General features: G+C 35.4%; 1 protein-coding gene across 1 annotated transcript in view; it reads right to left on the bottom strand.

Moving 5' to 3' along the window:
• LOC105988623 (olfactory receptor 6C6-like) overlaps nt 1-9,337 on the bottom strand; it is a 21,511-nt gene extending 12,174 nt beyond the window's left edge. Inside the window, exon 1 of the mRNA XM_013020297.1 lies at nt 8,636-9,337. Within this exon, the coding sequence (XP_012875751.1) occupies nt 8,636-9,337 (702 nt within the window). The remainder of the gene's footprint in view (nt 1-8,635) is intronic.
• Between the last annotated feature and the right edge of the window lie 12,409 nt (nt 9,338-21,746).

Here is a 21,746-nt window from a genome sequence, read left to right as displayed (position 1 = left end):
AGGCTCAAGGTGTAATTCAAAAATAGAAACAGGAAAACCACAGTTTGTAGCTGAGGATCATCTGTCAGTCCCAGCAAAATGAACACTACCTCCTGTGATCTGTTCTTCATTCCTTTTGTTTTGTCAAATCTATGGAAAGTAAAAACAGATATTTACTTTTCTTCCCTATCTGGCCTACAATGTGCCACTCTCAGAAACTCACCAAGCACGAATATTTTCAGAAATCATCTTAGAGCTCATCACAACAAATATGGTTTCCACTCTATCAGTATATTTATAATGTTTTCACTAGTCCAAAATTGAGTCTTACTTTTCAATATAAAAGAAGCATGCTAGTCTTTTGAAATACAGATGCTTGATTGCACTAATATATAACATACATTTTGCACATTATATCTCAATAGGCTCTTCAGGTATATTTTTAAAATTTTCTCCCTTCATTGATACCTAAAGTATATAAAGTTGTAGTAGCTATAATGATGACCAATATCAGGAAACTTTTAAGAAGGAAAAGTGACAAAGGAAAAAAATACAAGAAGGTACTTAAATGAGCATTCCCTATGGTGAGGACAGTAATAAAAATTCTGAAGTTGAACTTAGAAAATAATTGAGAAGGAACAAGAAAATACAATTGTTAGGGATGGCTTAGGAGTCATACCTGCTATGATGAACGTGATGTCTCTTGCATGGTTTCTTCTAATCCTCCCCTTATAAGGAAAATCTCTGGATAAATAACAGGAATCTGTACCATTTTAGGTACAATTAGAAAAGTGATATTTGTGGCACTTGTGACACGTACAGTCATGTTTTACAGATCATTCTGTTAGTTCAGACAAACAGTACTCTGGTGCACCTTGAATTGACCATATTTGTAGCATAAGTAGCAACATGCCCGCCTGGAGCAACATGTTTCAAACTTTATATTTTCTAACAAAATTGTAGTTTCACAAGTGTAACAAGTGTTGAGAATTTTAATCTGAATGATTACAAGATTTATCACACTAGCCAGGTGCTGGTGGCTCACGCCTGTAATCCTAGCTACTCAGGAGGCTGAGATCTGAGGATCGCGGTTCAAAGCCAGCCCAGGCAGGAGAGACCGTGAGACTCCTATCTCCAATAAATGACCAGAAAAGAAACTGGAAGTGGCGCTGTAGCTCCAGTGGTAGAGCACTTGTCTTGAGCTGAAGAGTTGAGGGACAGTGCTCAGGCCCAGAGTTCAAGCCATACGACCGACCAAAAAAAAAAAAAAAAGATTTATCACACTTAGAAAATGTTCTTTTGTTTTCTTACATAATGTGCAAAAGTCAGGATATATAGCTTCTCAGTTAATATTAGAAATTGTAAAGTAGAACCCAAATTATACATGAACATAAACTTTGATTGAAAACACGTAAGAGGGCACGTGTGGCTCACACCTGTAATCCTAGCTACTCAGGAGACTGAGAGATGAGGATCACGGTTCAAAGCCAGCCCGGGCAGAAAAGTATGTGAGACTCTGATCTCCAATAAAGCACTAGAAAACCGGAAGTGGCACTGTGGCTCAAGCAGTAGAGCACTAGCCTTGAGCTGAAGAGCTGAAGGACAGAGCCAAAGCCCAGAGTTTAAGCCCCACAACTGACAATAAATAAATAAATAAAATAAAAGAGGGCAAGTCTGTGCCTAGATTGGTCATTAGGATTTATTCACATGTAATATTTATTCACCAAATAAAAACTTAAAACTACCTGATGTTTTAGTGATTTTATTTTATAATTACTTGTTTTCAGTTATTTTCATGTAACAAATAGAGAAAACTTTGTTTTTCTCATGGAGATGCCTAAATTTCAATTTTGATATTCTTGACTCAGATGCCACTGCCTTCTCAAGACAATTTCAATACAAAAATTTTGGTAATGCCAATGCAGATAGCAAAGACAATTTTATTATTAAAAAAAAAAACTCCATGGGCTGGGATGGTGGCTCAGTGGTAGAGTGCTTGCCTTGCATGCATGAGGCCCTGGGGTCTATTCCTCAGCACCACATAAGCAGAAAAAGCCAGAAGTGGTGCTGTGGCTCAAGTGATTGAGTGCTAGCCTTGAGCTGAAGAGCTGAGAGACAGTGCCCAGGCCCAGAGTTCAGGCCCCACAACTGACAAAAAAACAAACAAATAAGAAACAAACAAACAAAAAAACAAAAACAAAAATAAAACTCCATTAAGCATAAAATGTTATTGTAAAGAGAAGTATATATGGGATATGAGTTCTGGTCATGTTATTAAAGCGGGAACAAAATATATAGGAGAAAATAAGATAATGGAAGCCTTAAGAAAAGAATAAGCATTTTTAAATTTAGGCAAAGAAAAAATAAAGGATTACAATCATTGGAGATAATTTTATGAACATGTAAGTAAGCAAAAGGGAAGAACTTTCAAACTAGTGTCTACTTCCATAACTAGTGTATAAAGTTTGACAATTAAGTGATAAGAATATGACTATTTTTAGTCTACATAATCTAAATGAAAACATTTGAAAGTACATGATCAATTCAGACTCACAATGAATAGTAGGCATGCAGTTGAGACAAATTGTGTGTATTACACATAACCTGATTAGAATACTGATATTAAAATGTGTGGTAAAATGGCAATTAAGTAAGAAATGATAGTCTTGTGTCTGTTGAGACTATATATCATCAGTATATTCCAGCTTAAAATATAGTATATGGGCAAGTGAAACTAAAGATAAAAATAATAGATTGTATTCAGAACAAAGGCTGAGATTAAAAGAGGCTCTTTCCAGAAATCATGACTTTACAGTTACACTGATTCAAAAAATTTCTTAGGCAAGAATTTATACAAATTGTAAATTATACCATTTCTAGACTTTAAATTACAAGACACATTTCCTCAAAAGATTATTGATTCCTCCAAGGAAATTCTTTCTTAGGTGTTTCTTTATCATCACACTTAATTAACTTTGTTTTGAGATGAAAAATATGTAAGACTATGTTTGCTGAACTGAGGATACTAGATTTATTTTCTTTACCTAAAGCACAAAGTATTCTTTAGCAAAAATAAAGCTAACATTGTACATTAGGAATATCATTAGAAAATCACAAATAAGACATGTAGAAGGCATGAAAAGCCTTTTCATGCCTTCTACATGTCTTATTTGTGATTTTCAGCATTATCTATCTGTAAAATAGAAAAACAGTAAAAGCAATCAATTTATGTATACAGAGATTTAGAAATACTTGCACTGCAACACTTCACTTACCATCCTAATAAGGAACAAGCATGGATGATCCATTCTTCTCTGGTGAAATTCATTCTATTCTGAAATACATGAGTAATTTAAATATTCTCTTTGAGAAACTATTTTTGACTGCTTCATTTCATGCTGTGACAAAAGTCTATGAAGTTACTCACTTTGCTACACATCACTGCATTCTCAGATCTAAAGAAGCACTGTAAACCACACTAAATATGACCTATAGTACAATATAAAAATTGACCTTCTCTTGGAGGATGTAAGCCTCAGGTCCCACAGAAAATTATGTAACAGAAACATGAATTCTCTAGGTAGCTGAGCCTGAGTGAATCATTTCCCAAGGGATTACAAAGTACATGATACTGAAGTTGCCTTTACAGAAATAAACAAGTGGTTTATCACAGAGTAACTCGTTTATTGAGCAATGTGATGAAAATACCATGATTAATTGTTGATAATGATTATAGAAATTGTGTGAAGAGTAGTTGTGAAGGCAAAGTGCTACCTTCCCAATGTCTATGTCAATCTAAAGCTATTCTAAAATTAAGGTTTTCACAAATAAAATTGAACATGATGGAATGTTTACTGGTATTTAGTAGATTGAACAAAAATATAGCTATTTTGACTAGATTGAATAATACATGCTTCAAATTTTATCTGTCGTAAAATGGAACCTTATGTAAGTCAGTTCTGTGCAGGTGTGATTGGTTCAAAAGTAGCCAAAGTACAATAGAGAAAAAAATGCTCATACAGAAGTAAGAAAATCAAGGGAAGATGGAGATAGAAACTAGTAAATTGTGGGCCAATCAGCCAAGGAATGTCATCAAGTACATATGGCTACCCAAACTTAGGAGAGAAAAAGAAGAATTCTACCTTGTAGGCCTTAGACTCTTGAAACTGTTGACAGTTTTGTTTCAATTTACAGCCAGCACATAGAATTGTGAAAGAATTTTTACTTTTCTGTCATTGTTACATAAGTCAGGTAATGACTACATTTCTTTTTGAACCTCTTCCCTTGTCTTCTTCCAGGTTTTTCCTTTCCAACCCCTTTCTACTACAATTTGTATACTTCATTTTCAACATAGTCTTTATTGAGTAACATGACTGAATTAGTTCACCCTTGGTCCCACAACTTCTGTGCTTCCCTTTCCCCTTGCAAAATCAGATAAACTTACATACAAGACAAAAGGCACAGAAATAAGGAAACAACATAAAAGAAAAAAAACCATGGAAAGTAAAGTAAGAGAACTTCACATTTTTATTTCTTCGAGTTCATTTTAATAAGCATCATTTTATATGACCATATGCATATAACTATTGAGCCTTTGTGATCCTCTCCTAAGAATATTCTCCTTTGGTGTCACTGTGTGAATGTTTAGAGTACTGTTAAATTTATCATGTCAAAGTATAATTCTTTTGTCTTTTACTGTCCATTGGATGTACTTGTAGATTTACAGCCACATTCTAATTATTACAAATGAGGGAACCCATGCAACCTATATTTCTTTGGCTCTGGCTTACTTCATTTAATATATTTTTTCCAAGTGTTTCTATTTCCTCATGAATAGGGCAAATTCATTTTGATGGAAACATAGAATTCTATTGTGTATATTTACTACATTTTCTTGATCCATGTGTCCATTGAGGAACATTTGATTCTGTATTTTTGCTATGGTAAATAATGCTGTGATGAACATGTTTCTGCTGGTAGCTTTAGTGTGGCCTTGCTTGTACTCTATTAGATAAATGAGATTTAGATAAATGAAAAAGTTTCTGCATGGCAAAGGACATATTAACAAGCTAAATAGAAATCCCACAGTATTAGAGATTTTTACCAGCTATAGATTAGACAATGGCCCAATATACATAGAACTCAAAAAATTAAACTCTTATGGAGCCAGGCACTGGTGACTCACACCTGTAATCCTAGCTACTCAGGAGGCTGAGATATGAGTATGGCAATTCAAAGCCAGCCCGGGCAGGAGAGACTGTGAGACTCTCATCTCCAATAAGCCACCAGAAAACTGGAAGTGGCGCTGATGCTCCAGTGGTAGGATGCCTTGAGCTGAAGAGCTGAGGGACAGTGTCCAGGCTCAGAGTTCAAGACCCATGACCGACAAAACAACAACAACAACAACAAAAAACAAACAAACAAAAAACAAAAAACAAAAAACTTTTAGAGAACTGCATTCTAACCTATGTCATTTTTCAGGGTGTATGTCTGGGACTATTAGGTATGTCTGCCAAGGGTAAAGAAGATTGAATATTGTTAAAATAGACTATTTGCAACTATGTAAACAGAAATGATGCAAACAAAGAAACCTGTTAGGGGACACTAATTTTCACAGGGAAAGGTGTAGGGACTGCAATACAGGGGTTAAAATTCATTGAAATACTTTGTAAATATGTGTAAAGGTGTAGCAATGAAATCTGTCCCCCATATTATATACCTGATATAATCCAATAAAGCAATGATTAAGTAAAATTTAACCTCTTTCATTAATATTTCCTGCCTCTTCTCATCAGAGATCTAACCAGAAATGGTTAATATAAATCTTTAATATTAATTTCATAAATATCTAATCAGCAGCAGTTGGATTTTGGCTGTCTCAGTTATTCAAACAATAGTTGAGTGATGGAGCTTGTTGCACTTAAGTGCAAGTAAATTACTGATAAAATTTTAAACAAAAGTAGAGTGAAAAGGGATCAATAGAATATAGACTATGGCCCTCCACAGGACTCTCTTTTTTCTGCTAGGGAGAATTTCTTCAGCCTCTCTGTCTGGAGGATCAGAATTGAGGAGTAGAAACCCCAAGACCTAGGAACAACCTCTCATGTATGACAGTTTACTTAAAAGTATATTGTGGGGCTGGGAAGGTGGCTCAGTGTTGGAGTGCTTGCTTTGCATACATGAGGCCCTGGGTTCAATTCCTCAGCACCACATAAGCAGAAAAAGCCAGAAGTGGTGCTGTGGCTCAAGTGGTAGAGCACTAGCCTTGAGCTGAAGAGCTGAAGGAGAGTGCCCAGGCCCAGAGTTCAGGCCCCACGACTGACAAAAAAAAAAGTATATTTTGAATGAAATCAGATTTTCAGGGACTATCTATTCAAGGTATTTAGTTTTCATACTGATTAACCAAACTATTTGGCCTTGATTTGTTTCATAGAATGAATATATCATGGATTTGAACTACACTCTCAAAGACAGATAAATGAATAAACAAGACAAAAGAAATGAAAAAAGAACAGCAATGAAGAAAAATCCTCATTTCCACTTCCTGGAGTTAATTTTGAGAAGCATTATTTTATATGATCAGATAGACATAAGCATGGCACCTTTGTGTCGCCCACTTAAGAGTATCCATCTGCCTTTGGTCTCACTGTGTGTGAATGTATAGAGATTTGCAAAATTTATCATGTCTCAATCTATTTTAAATCTAATTTAGATCTGCCTATGATAGAAAACATGGGTTCTTTGTCTTTCTGAGCTTGGCTTATTTTCCTTAGCATGATTTGTTTTAGGTCCATCCATTTCCCTGAAAATGAAATTATATTTTCCTTTCTACTGGCTGTGTAAAATTCCATTGTGTACAGGTACCACATTTTTTTGGATCCACTCATCTATTGTAGGGTATCTGAGCTGTTTCTGTATCTTGGCTAGTGTAAATTGTGCAGCAATGAACATGGATGTGCGAAGTTTTTATGATATTCTCACTTGTGATGTACTGTGTAGATGCCCAGGAGTGATATGGCTAGGTCCTAGGGATGATCTATGTTTAGTCTTGTGAGAAACATCCACCCGGTGGTCCAGAGTGGTGGTCCTAGTTTACATTCCCACCAAGTATGTAATAGGTAAAGTTCCTTTCCCCCAACATTCCCATCAACATTTGTTGTTGTCTGAATTCATAATACTGACCAATCTAACTGGGGTGGGATGGAACTGAGTTGTTTTGATTTGCAATTCTTCTGAGTAGTCTCTCCTTAATTCCTTTGGTATGCCTACTTTTTAATGAAATTCTGAAAAAGCAAGAGTAATCTCCTGTGCTTAATAAAGCATCAGTAAATATTTTGCTTCAGTGGAGGATGGAGGTGGGGTGGGGACATGGTCTGACTGGAAAGAGCCAAAGAGAACAATTTGCCATGATGGTTTTTTTCATACTACATAGGGGTACATATATTTCCAAAGTACTACTTTCCAGCATTGTATCTTTTTGCATGTAACATATGGGTTATTAATTTGGTGAACATAGACAAAAGCACAGTAGATTAGGAAATCATAATTCATGTATTATAGTAAAAAATCTAAACTTTTCCAGACCATGATATAAAGGAATATTTATATATAACTTGGTTCATGTCTAGCATTCAAGGGCTGCAACGTAATATGAGCAACTGCATTTACAGCCTGTACTTCCATGGATTTTAGGCAATACAACTAATTTTATATACATACAAATCAATCTAATAATTATAATGCTGCAGGAGAAATTTTCCTTTAAAACTCTCAACCCTTTTGCACACATGGTAACTCTCATCAGAATATCCATGAATATAATTTTCTTCATTCATTTTTCAATGTTTATCATGAGTGATTCTTCTTCTGGGCAGTTTACATTCCTCCTAAAATTCATTCAGATTTCCTTCCTCCTTTCTGTCTCAGTCAACACTGCATCACCCCATAATGATCATCTTCTGTGTTTGTCTCGGACCATTTTAACAATTCAAAATTATAGAAGCAAATGTAAAATGATTAGCAATGACCAAAAATATTACTTGAATCAAGCATTTGCTACATAGAATTATTATTCATTAGAATAATATTAAAGATTTACTATTTAATATGAAAGTTTTAATAGTGTTAATTGTTAACTTATTGACATGGACTTATCGTTTGAGAGAAATGAATAAGGTAGTTGAAGGCAAAGGTAATCTTTTACTTTTATTTGCAGTGAGAGGTACGCTTTAATACTCTTAATTCCAACACAGTTTGAGCCTAGAGGTCCAAAGACAGAAGGAAGAGCATAAAGCCATTTGTAAACCTAATACGATATACCCAAGTGAGAAGTAGCACATATCGTAAGTAATATAATACATGATTGAACTCCATTTTCTCATTACTGTTGCAACATATGTTATTTATGTCTACATTGTGTCTCATTGTTTTGAAAAGTACAAAACCTTTGAAGCAAATATTTAAAAGCTTCTTTTACCTGCTGGTTTCTTAGGGTATAAATGAAAGGGTTCAGTAAAGGGGCCACAGAAGTATAGAGCAGAGCTATGATTTTGGTGAAAGTCACCCTATCCTTTGCTGAAATTTTCAAATACATAAAGATACAACTCCCATAAGTAATAGAGACAACAACCATGTGTGAGGAGCAGGTGGAAAAGGCCTTTTTCCGTTGTTGGACAGAAGGGAATTTTAGAATGGTTTTGATGATGAATGAGTAAGAGAGGGCCACTAAAGACAATGTGAATAAAAGTGTGGACAGACATAATATAAAAGCCAACAATTCGAAGAAATGGGGTGCATCACAAGCGATCTGCAGGACTGGGGAAATGTCACATAGGAAGTGATCAATATTTCTTGATGCACAGAAATCCAATGAGGATGCCAAAATAACAGGAGGAATGTTGTACAGGTAGCCGATTAGCCAGCAGCTGAACACAAGTGTGTAGCACACTTTGGAGCTCATGATGACCGGGTAATGCAGGGGTTTGCAGATGGCCACATAGCGGTCATAGGACATGACTGCCAGGAGGTAAAACTCCGTAACACCTAGTTGAAAATGAAAGAAGAATTGAGTTGCACAGCCATTGTAGGAGATTGTTTTGTCTCCTGTGAAAATGCTGGTCAATAACCGTGGGATGCTGACTGATGTAAAGCAAATTTCAAAGAAGGAGAAATTTCGAAGGAAGAAGTACATGGGAGTCTTGAGGTGGGGGTCCAGCAGTGTGAGCAGGATGATGACAAAGTTCCCCATCAGGCTCAGGATGTAGTTGACAAAGAGAAACAGGAAAGTCACAACTTGTAGCTGAAGGTCATCTGTCAGTCCCAGCAAAATGAACACAATCTCCTCTGATTTGTTCTTCATTGCTTTTCTATCAAATCTACAGAAAAATAAAAACTAGAATCATACATAATAAATACCAATTTGTCCTTTCCAGCTATACAGCATATCATATTCAGAAACATAACATTTTCAAAAATCGATTTAAGCCTTTTACAAGGGATATATTTTGCATGCTATCTGTATGTTCCTATGGATGCAGGTATTTTCTACTAGCTCAGCCTTGAGTTTGTCTACTGAACAATTTACAGAAGACATACAGATAAACATTTGAGAGACAGGCTGTCAGTTTGATTATTGTTACTCTCTGAATCAGATTTACAAATATTACATTCAAACAAGCTGTTAAAATCCTAGGTATTTTTTTTATTTTCAGAGTAATCTAACAGAGGTCCTGCATTGAAGACTGTAATATATTTATTTTCTATGTCTCAAGCCTAAATTATTCTTTACCAAAAAGACTAAGTATAAACATGTGACCATATAAGATGATGCTAAGTGAAATGAACCCCAAGATAGGGACACAGAGGTTTTATCTTTGTCGTGGTTGATTTTAATGTACTATATGATTTTTGTTTCTTTTGTATGTTCTTTCCCAATGGCAAAGCTGCTGTTTTCACTGTATTTGATTCTGTGCCCCGCATCTTGTATATACATGTTTTTCCTAATTTGGGGAGGGGGAAGGGAAATAACAAAACACAGAAACAAGGATACAGGTCAATTCATTGTAACAATGAGGTGTACAAGACACTATGTTGAAAAAGAACTTTACAACTTAGGGAGGAGGGAATGGAGGAGTTTGGGAGGTAAGGGATAGTAGGGGAAAAACAAAGGGTGGGGGGTAATAATGCTCGATGGGAAATGTACTCATGTAACTGAAACCCCTCTGTACAGTATCTTTACAACAATACATATACATATAAATAAAAAAGAAAAAATACACATGGAAGAGCTAAAAGGTAACTGAGAGCGAATGGTATTTCTGGTGTTACACGGATAACTTTACAGAGAGTGATATTTGGCTAAGTATATGGCTCTTCTCTGCTTAAAAAAAATGAAAAGAAAAGGTAGTGTAGGCACCTAAAATTCCACAGGACAAGGTGATATTTAGGCACAACATTATTTGATTAGAAGCCATACTTACATGCCTCCTATCTCCTCATCTCTGCTAAAATGATGGAACTATTGAAAGAATGGTATTTCTTAAGTTCAGGTAATTGTAAAAATGTCAATTATAAAATGGCCTCATTTTAACAAATAATCTAGTGGTAACATTTGTATACATGAATAATTGCATAATATTTATTTATTTTAATTTAATTGTAAAGATGCTGTACAGAGGGGTTACAGTTACACAAGTAAGGTAATGAGTACATTTTCTTGTTGAGCATTGTTACCTACTCCTTTGTTTTTCTCTTACTATCCCTTAATATTTAAACTACTATTTTTTCTTTTTTTTTTCCTTAGACATTACACATAATATGTATTCACACAGCACACCCAGTATGGAGAAACAGCTTAAATCACATGAGATCATTTAATCATAGATTGATTAATGCAATTATACTGTATTTCACTTCAGTTTTTTGTTCTTTTGGGCCAGTCCTGGGGATGGAACTCAAGGCCTGGGGACAGTCCTGAGGTTTTTATTGTTTTACTACTTGAGCTACAGTGTCATATCTGGCTGTTTGATGGTTAACTGGAAATAGGAGTCCAATGGACTTTCCTGTTCAGGCTGGCTTGAAATCACAGTTCTCTGATCTCAGCCTGCTAAATAGTTAAGATTAAATTGTGAGCCACTGGTGTCTAGTTTGTTTTCATAGATATTAATTTCATGAAATGGAATGGTTTTTCAGCTTAAAATCATCATTGTGCCTTCTAATAAGTAACAGTAAACTTACACTATTATCTCTAAGTCAAAATGCAAAAAGACATTAAAAAATCACTAACCCTTTAATAGTTTAACAGCTGTCTTTAGTAGGTTGCCTGAAGAAATTTGGAAAAATCTTCTGTACTTCAATACTTCATTCATGATCCCTGTAAAGAGAATGGCCCATTCTTCTCCTGAATACTTCATTCTACCTTGAAATATATAAGTGGTTTAAGTGTTCGCATAGAAATGTTATTTTTGACTAGTTTATTTCATGCTGCTACAAAATTTATCAGAATCTATGTTGTTGCAAAATCTATCTTCATTTACAACATTCTCTTCTCTGGAATGTTATAAACTCACTGGAAGTGACATTAGTAAGTATGCAATTTGCCCTTCTCTTGATATAATGGAAGGTATAAGCCTTTGTGTTTGACAGGAAATTATTTAACAAGGATGAAGAATTCTCTGGGTGACTGAACATCATCTCCTAAGGGAATCCCAAATAGTATGACTCATAAATGGTTTCTATAGAAATAGATCAGCATACACTTGCATACACACACACATACACACAGAGCTTTTTTCCCTTTAATTATGCTTCCTGAAAAGTTACTGCATTGCTATGTTTGCCTACCACACACCAGACTTTTGAAATGAAATGACAGTTTCAGGGCTCATGGTTTAGAAAGAAAAGAGAAGGATGTCCTACTCTGAGAATATATGATTCTAACCTATGTCCCCTTCTGAATGTGTTGCAGTACAAAGATTTTCTTTATTTCTGTTTTATTTGCTGAGGAATATATCTTGTGAAACACACAATGTCAATTCTCAAAGACATTTCAAGTCTTCATTCAGCTGCAAAGTTCTCCTTTGAGAGGAGATGGATGGTAGTTTGTTTAATTATTCTCTTGTGTACCAGCTATCAGATTAGCTCCAATTGGGAGAATTAGAAATAGTCCAGTAAATGAAGCCTACAGATGTATTTTGCCACAAGTATTCATTAAAGTTAACTTTTCCTTTGGAGAAGATTAGGGTTTTAGAATAACTTACTTAAAATGAACTTAATCCAAATAAACCCTATCATTTTTTAAAGCAATGGATATTTTTACATGCATTTTATCAATTTACATCTGCAATGCATTACAGTTTTTATTTCCCAACCTTTGAATGGCAGTACAATTATTGGGTGCTTATGAATTTTTATTGTATCCTGTACAGGAGCTGTGCTCATATCTGTATTGTTTCAGTTTTAGCATGTTTGTTGCTGAAGGAGGCACAGAGTAGGTTTTCTCACATTTTCAATGTGTCTCTAAATGAATATATAAGTCTTAGAACTATTCTGTTTGCTAGAATTTAATATTAATTTTTGGCTGGTACTGTGTTTGCATTTAGGACTCATTATACTAGATAGTTACTTTCTCACTAGCGTCACAGCAGTAGCCTCTTTCTTTGACTTATTTCAGAAAAGGTCTCACATTGTTCCCATTCTAGCCTGGCTATAATTTTCCTATTTAAAACTCCTGAGTAACTGGCATTGTAGAAATGCACCACCACTTTAGGGTATTGGTGGAGATAAGGTATCGGTAAAGATAGGTATTGGTAATTTATTACCAGAGTATTGAACTATGGTTTTCAACTCTTCCTCAAGATTAGCTTGAATTAAAAGCATGAAGCATTGTGCCTGGACTCACTCTTATGTATGTATGTATTTATTTATACTGCCTGTCACCAAAGCAGTTTATGAATACAGAGCATCTTGATCACTGTCAATCCTTTCAACTTTCTCACCTACCTTTTCTAATCCTCCCCTTCCCTTATCTGAATTTTAAAATATATCGATGTTTTTTGCCATTTAACAAAGCAGTTATGTGTACCATGCATCTTTTTTCATTGTGAAAATACCATACAGAGGAATTACAATTACATGAGCAAGGTAATGAGTACATTTCTTATCAAGCATTGTTGCCTCCTCCTTTGTTTCCCCTTCCCATCTCCCTCCCATCCCGTCCTCCCCCCCACCTCCTGCGCAAAAGTTGTAAAGTTCGTTGTATTAAGTGAAGTAAGCCAGGCACAAAGAAACATAGGTCCCCTGGTTTCCCTTATTTGCAATAATTAGTATATGTCTGAGACAAGCAAAAAATAGTCAGATAAGTTGATGTTAGGTGAAATGAACCCCAAGATAAGGACTCAAATGGTTTTTCTTTCTTGCTATTGTTTCTAATATATTTATAAGATGATTTCTTTGTTGCTATGTATGTCCCTCCTTCACGGTATAACCCCTGTTTTCACTGTATTTGATGTTGGTATAATTTATAGAGGGGAAGGGAAAAAACAAATCGTTTAAATAAGGATACAGTTGGACCCATTGCAACACTGAGATATACAAGACATTATAATGCATCTTGATCTGTGTTATCACTTCAACATCTTCACCTTCCTTTGATCTACTTCTTCCCTTGTATCTCTCAGTTTTGTTGTATATACAATAAAGTCTTGCCTACATTCTTCCCACTTTCTCCATTCATTCTTCTACCCCTGTCCTCTTGACCCTACCCTACTGGCTTGCAAGTACCCATTTCCTTGTACTTATTTTGTTGGGCTTTGGCTTAATCTTTTTTTCTTCTTCATCGTAGACCCTGAACTCTGGGCCTGGGCACTGTCCCTCAGCTCTTCATCTCAAGGCGAGTGCTCTACCACATTAGCCACAGCACCACTTCTGGCTTTTTCTGCTTATGTGGTGATGAGAAATAGAACCCAGGGCCTCATGCATGCAAGGCAAGCACTCTACCACTGAGACACCTTCCCAGCCCCTGGCCTAATCTTTTTAAAGAATTTCATATTTGCACTCTGCATAGAGCCTATGCATTTCAGTTAACGCTTTTGTAACCGCTTGCTTACCACTTAGTGTGTTTCCTTGTAGATTTATAGGCACATTATAGCTAACATAAATGAGGGAAAACATGCAACCTTTGTTTCTTGAGTCTGGCTTCCATTGCTTAATATATTTTTTCCAAGTCTTTCCATTTCCTAACAGATGGCATTATATCACTCTTTTTAATGGATGAATAAAATTCCATTGTATATACTTATCACAGTTTCTTAATTCATTCATTGAGAGTCATTTGGGCCTATTCCGTATCTTGCCTATGGTAAATAATACTGAACATGATTGTGCCAGTACCTCTAGTGTGCTTTGAATCACAGTTCATTTCTGGTTTTCTGGTGGTTAGGTGGAGATAAGATTCACACAGATTTGCTGCCTTTGAACTGCAGTCTTCAGATCTTAGTCTCTTTAGTCGCTAGAATTGCAGACATCAGTCACCACTATCCAGCTGGTCTTTTAGTTTATAAATATTTCTTGGTTTTGGTGCTCAAAGTGTTAACACTTTACTACCTGAGCCATAGCTTCACCTCTAGCTTTTTTGTAGTGATTTGGAGATAAGACTCTCATGGACTTCCTGCCAATACTGGTTTCAAACTATGATCCACAGATCTTAGCCTCCTGAGTAAGCTTAGGATTATAAGCACAAGGCACCAACATCTAGCAATTTTTATTATTATATTTTTAACACGTCGACTTCATTATGTATTTTTGTGCATGCAAGCATCTAGCTATTTAAATTAGTAAATGTGAATAATACAATGGATTTCACTGAGATATTTTAGCAAGGCATACAATTCACCTTGATCACTAAAGCTTCCATCAACTTCTTTATTCTCTCCTCTCTCTGTCTTTTAGCCCCCATCCCCCTTTTCACCTTAATGACTCCCTTTCTGCTTTCATGTCATCATCTACATTTTTTTCTCATCTACAGTCCACATATGGGAAGTTGCTGATACTGGGATTTTGGAATCAGACATTTTGTTATCAGGGTGATATTCCATTCCATCCACATCCTTGTAAATTATTGTTTATGGCTGATTACTATTCCAGGTGTATGTGTATCAAATTTTAATTTTCCATTCATCTGTTGATAGGCACCTCAGTGATCTAATTCTTCTATAGTTTCCAATTTATTAAATATAAAATTTCAAAATGTTTCTTAATGTATCTCTGGATTTTAGTGGTATTTGTTTTGCTGTGCTATTTTTGTGCTTTAACTTTATTGGTTCACCCTCTGTCTTTTAGTTAGCTGGTATGAGCATTTGTTAATATTGTTCATCTGTTCCAAGAACCAATTTTTGTTTCATCAATTCTTTGTGTGGTTTCTTTAGTTCTTATTTTAATATATCAGTGCTTACCTTTATTATTTCTTGTCTTTACATTGTTCCAAAAGACAGGTTGTCTATTCTGTCCAGTTTTCTTTCCCCTGATTTGCAATGTTTTATGGGTCCAGTGCTTTAAGCACCTTGGTATATGACTATGTAGTAGTTTCTCTAATCCAGTGGTAAGAAACTGCTTGTTAACCTTGCAACAAAACCAGTGTATCTAAAAACTGTGAATACTTCAACTGAAAGAATTCAAGTAATTTTAAAACATAACCAATGACTTGATCAATGAAGAACAGAGAGCATATGAGTAAAGCTAATGGTATAAAAATACTCAAGGAGGGGCTGGGAAGGTGGTTCAGTGGTAGAGCACTTGCCTTGCATGCATGAGACCCTGGGTTCGATTCCTCAGCACCACATAAGCAGAAAAAAAAGCCGAAAATGGCATTGTGGCTCAAGTGGTAGAGTACTAGCCTTGAGCTGAAGAGCTGAGGGACAGCGCTCAGGCCCAGAGTTCAGGCCCACGATAGGACCCCCCAAAAAATACTCAAGGAGAAAAATGGCATAGATGACAAAAGGATGCAACCTTTTCCAGTTTTCCCATTCATTCATCAAGAGAATATTATTTATGTCTAAATCTTGGGTTTTTTCTTTTGCTTTCAAAAGAAGAAAAAATATATATATATATTTGGGGGGTCCGGTTGTGGGGCCTGAACTCTGGGCCTGGGCGCTGTCCCTCAGCTCTTCAGCTCAAGGCTAGCACTCTACCACTTGAGCCACAGCGCCACTTCTAGCTTTTTTCTTTTTGCTTATGTGGAGCTGAGGAATCGAACCCAGGGCCTCATGCATGCAAGGCAAGCGCTCTACCACTGAGCCACCTTCCCAGCCCCAAAAGAAGAAAATATTTTAACTATGTTGTCAAATGATTTTTAACTAATGATTCCTTAAGTGGAATCGAAATGAATTATTAAGGGGGTAACACAGGCATTGAGCAGAGCTATATCATAAGTGGAGTTTGCCCCTTCCTTTGATTCAATTTCTGATGGCAATATCTGAGGTGAAAATCATGTTTGAGAAACAAACAGAATCCTTTATTCATTGTTGAACAGAGGAGAATTGCATCCTTTCTGATCTATGCCGTGTGTGTGTGTGTGTGTGTGTGTGTGTGTGTGTGTGTGTGTGTGTGTGTGTGACTATGGAATGTGAGGTGTGCTTGGGGCAAGGATAAAGAAGAGTAAATATTCTTAAAGTAGGCTATTTGCAGCTATGTAAACAGAAATGATGGGAACAAGGAAATATGTTAGAGGGACACTATTTTTTAGAGGGGAAAGTGTAGGGACTGTGATACAGGAGGTAAAATTAATTGAAATACAGTTTAAATGCGTAAAGATGTAAAAATGAAATTCTCCCCACTTTGTATACCTGACATAAGCCAATAAAAGCAAAAATTAAATAAAAGTGACTGATATTCACTGTCATTGTCTGCTGATATTTCCTGTCTCTTCTCAGCAGAGATATAATCTAAATGAAATCTTTATTAGTAGTTTCATAAATATCCAATCAACCTCATTTGGAGTTTGGCTATCTCAGTTATTCAAATAGTAGTTGAGTGATGGAGCTTGGTGGCATTTAGGTGCAAATAGATTAGTGAATTAGCTTTAAGTAGATGTGGAGCCTAAAGGGAGCTATAGAATATAGAGTATGGCCCTTGACAGGTCTCTATCTTTAGGGATAATTTCTTCAGCCTCTGTCTGGATCGGAATTGAGGTGGAGAAATGCCAAGACTTTGGGGAACAATCTCTCTTTGTGAATTCATGTTTGATATCATTTATCTAAAGGTATATTGTGAAAAAAGAAGTATCCAAGTATTATGTTCTGAAAGAAGTACAGCAGGCATATGATTAAATCGAGATAGTAAAAGAAACCAACTATGAATGAAGGCAAGAGCATAGGAAAAATCCTATTGTTTTGGTTCAGCAATAAATAGCCACACAAAGTGCACAATGTATGACTGATTTTTAATGAAATTCCAGAAAAGCAAGAGTAACCTGCAGTGATGGATACACTACCAGTGAATACTGTGATTCATTGGAGTATGGAGATGGGGTAGGGGCAAGGAGTGATTGGAAAAAGCCAAAGAGAACAGGTTGCCATGATGTTTTCCATACTTATTCAGGGATACATATTTTTCCTTAGCTCTGGTTTTCATTGTAGTATGGTGTTGTATGTGCTATTTAGGTTTTTAATTTATTGAAAATAGACAAAAAACAATAGATCAAGAAATTATAGTTGATATTTTTAGAGTTAAAATTTCCCCATACCAAGATATATATGAGTATTTATTCTCAAACTAGTTGATTTCTAGGATTCAAGGTATAAAGAATAACGTAAGTTATGGGAAATAAAGCCTTGACTTCAATTCTTTTTATGAATGGTAAACAATTATGTTTACAAATAAATCAATCCTAATTATTATATCTCTTCTGGGAAAAATTTCCTTTAGAATCTCAATTCTTTTGCATGCCTTATAATTCTCATCATAACACTTTTGAATACAATTTTCCTCATTCATTTTTCAGTGTTCATTATAAGTGATGCTTCCTCTTGAACATTTTCTTGCTTCTTGAAAAGTACTCAGATTTTCTTCTTTTCTATCAACCAATACTTCATTATACAATAATCATGTGTTCTGTGCTTGTCTCTCAGCATTTTAGCAATGGAATATAATAGGAGCAACTGAAAAATAATTAGCAATGAACATATGTATCAAATTAAATAAATGTGTCTCGTAGAGGTTCACTTGTACATCAAACATTTGCTATATAAAACTATCATTTATTAGGATAATACTAAAAGCTTACTATTTAAACTTTTTGTTTCCATAGTTTAATTGTTGTGTTAGTTGAATATTATTCTTGCATTTTAAAGTATTGGTGACATCAAACTCTCATTTATAAGAATAGATATTTAAAAGTAAATATAAGCTTTAATATCTTCTTCACTGAAGAAGGCAATTTTAGCCTAGTGATTAGAAGACAGAAAGGAGAGAGTAATTAGTAAGCCTCATATGACATACACAGCAGAATAACTTCATATGCAGCTGTATTGCATTATCTCATTTATGTTGCAGCAGCATGTTATTTATGTCTACATTGTGACATAGTTTTGAAAAGAACAAAACTTTGAAGTACATGCTTAAAAGCTTCTTTTACCTGCTGGTTTCTTATAGTGAAATTGTCTTCACTATATATCTAAATTACTACACTGACCCACTAGACTAACTAGATATCTACAGATTATTTCAACTAACAGTATCAGAATGTACATTCTTTTCAGCAGCATATGGCCCATTCTCCAAAATAGATCTTACAGGTCACAAAGCAAATCTGTACAAATTTAAAAAAAATTGAAATTATTCCTTGTATCCTGTCAGACCTGGAATAAAATTATAGCTCAACAGTAAAAATCTATCACAGAAAACTTTATAACTCATGGAGAATGAACAACATATATTTATTATATATACATTTATTTATCATAAATATGCTGTATGGAGGGATTACAGTTACATGAGTAAGGTAATGAGTATATTTCTTGTCGAACATTGTTACCCACTGCATTGTTTTTCTCCCACTACCCTTCCCTCCCCCACTGTATCCCCCACCCTAAAGTTGTAAAGTTCATTTCTAACATAGTGTCTTCAGAGTATTGTTGTTGCAATGGGTCATCCTTTGTCCTTGTTTCAGCATTTTGTTATCCCCCTTCTGTTTTCTACATTAGATAAATTTATACACAAGCAAGACTGAGGGTACAGAATCAAAGACAGCGGTTGCCAGGGATAAGCCAATGGAAAAAGAAAAATGAAATAAAATAAGAAGAACAAACCAGAAATAGTACATTGGCAACAACAAGGTCAACAACCAAAAAAAAAAAAAAAGACCTGTTGTTTCCACATCTTGGAGTTCATTTCAATTAGCATCATTTTTTTTTATTGTGAAAATACTGTACAGAGGGGTTACATGGGCAAGATAATGAGTACATTTCCTATCAAGAATTGGTGCCTCCTCCTTTGTTTCCCCTTCCCATCCCTTCCTATCTTCCCCCCCCACCCCACCCCCACTCCCGCCAAAGTTGTAAAGTTTGTTTTTCCACGTAACGACTTGTACATCTTATACTTGCATAGAGATACAGGGTCCACCTGTATCTCTATTTAAACAATTTGTTTTTTCCCTTCCCCTCTACAAATTATACCAGCATCAAATACAGTGAAAGCAGGGGTTATACCATGGGAGAGGGACATACAAAGCAACAAAGAAATCATAAATATATTAGAAACAATCCCATGAAAGAAAAAAAACATCTGAATACTTATCTTGGGGTTCATGTCACCTAACATCAACTTATCTGGCCTTTTCTGCTTGTCTCAGAGATATACTAGTTATTGCAAATAAGGGAAACCATGGGACCTATGTTTCTTTGGGCCTGGCTTACTTCACTTAACCTAATTTTTTCCAAGTCTTTCCATTTCCTAACAAATGGGGCAATGCCTCAATTAGCATCATTTTGTATGGTAATATGTACATAGCTATTGAGCTATTGTGATCCTCTACCAAGACTATCCTAGACATGTACTAATTATTACAAATGAGGGAAAACATAGAGCTTATGTTTCTTTGGGTCTGGCTACTTCACATAATATGATTTTTCCCCCAAGTCTTTCTATTTCCTTATGAAAGGGCAATGTCATACTTTCTAATAGAAGTGTGTGTGTGTGTGTGTGTGTGTGTGTGTGTGTGTGTGTATCACATTTTCTTGCTCTGTTCATCTATTGAGAAGCATCTGGTTTGGTTCCATATCTTAGATATGGTACATAATGCTAAAGTGAACATAGTTGTGCTGGTAGTTTAATGTGGACTTGCTTGTGATCATTTGGATAAATGCCCAGGAGTGAGATTGCTGGATCATAGGGGAATTCTATGTGTAGTCTTTTGAGGAGCCTCCATCAACAGTGTAGTAGCATTCCCTTTTGGCCACATACCCTCCAGCAACTGTTCTTATTTGTTTTCTTGATAATGGCCATTCTAACTGTGGTGAGGTAGAATCTTAATGTGGTTTTGATTTGCATTTCTTTTGTGGCCAGCAATGTTGAACATTTCTTCATATGTTTATTGGCCATTCTTATTTCCTCTCCAGAGAAGTCTCTTTTTAATTCCTTAGCCCACTTATTAATGGGGTAGTTGTTTCTTTGGGAATTTATTATTGGGGGGGGTAATTTTTTGAGCTCTAGATATATTTTTGGTATGAGACCCTTGTCTGTTATAGAGCTAGTAAAGATCTTCTCCCAATCTGTGGGCATTCTATCTGCCTTACTAGCTATGTCCTTTTCCATGCAAAAGCTCCACAGTTTCATGCAATCCATTTGTCCAATGTTTCTTTGATTTATTGTGTGTCTAGGTCTTTTTAAAAATATTTATTTTATTGTAAAGATGCTGTACAAAGGGGTTACAGTTACATGAGTAAGTCAATGAGTACATTTCTTGTTGAACATTGCTATGCCTCCTTTGTTTTTGCCTACTATCCCTTCCCTCTCCTACCTCCCCCACTCCCCCCGAGCCCCGTGTTTCTGGATCTTTATTTAGGAAGTTTCAACCTGTGCTGAGGAGCCCTAGTATATACCTTATCCCTTCCTGTAATATTTTCAGGGTCTCTGCTTTTACCTCGAGGTCTTTGATCCATTTGGAGTTGATTCTGGTACAGGGTGATATATAAGGATCTAACTTCAATTTTCTACACAATGAATAACATGTTGCTGAATGATCAGTGAGTTACTGAAGAGATTAGAAGGGAAATCAAATGTTTATGGAATTTAATAAAAAATGAATACACAAAATACCATCTCCTCTGGGAAACAGCAAAGACAATACTCAGAGGAAAATTTATATCTCTGATTGCCTACATCATCAAATTGGAAAAATCTCAAATCAACACTTTAATGATGCATCTCAAGCTATTTGAAAAACAAGAACAAACCAAATAGCAAACCAGTAGATGGAAACAAATAATGAAAATTAAATCAGAAATAAATGAATTTGAGAGTAAAAAAAACAAAATAATAAACAAAACAGAGTTGGTTTGTTGAAAAATTAACAAAATTAACATATTTTTGGCAAATCTGATTAAACAAAGAAAAGAACATACCCAAATTAATAAAATTAGAGATGAAAATGGGAACATGACAACAGAAATAAGCAAGATTTAAAATATTATAAGGGAATACTTTACAAACCATTTTGTTAACAAAATGGAGAATCTGGGAGAAATAGAAGGATTCCTAAAGAACATTGATTTATC

The sequence above is a fragment of the Dipodomys ordii genome, unplaced genomic scaffold (assembly GCF_000151885.1).
Source record: "Dipodomys ordii isolate 6190 unplaced genomic scaffold, Dord_2.0 Scaffold3, whole genome shotgun sequence".
In the NCBI taxonomy this organism is placed as follows: Eukaryota; Metazoa; Chordata; class Mammalia; order Rodentia; family Heteromyidae; genus Dipodomys; species Dipodomys ordii.
Note: the sequence above shows the minus strand (reverse complement) of the source record. Positions and strands in the feature narration are given on the sequence as shown.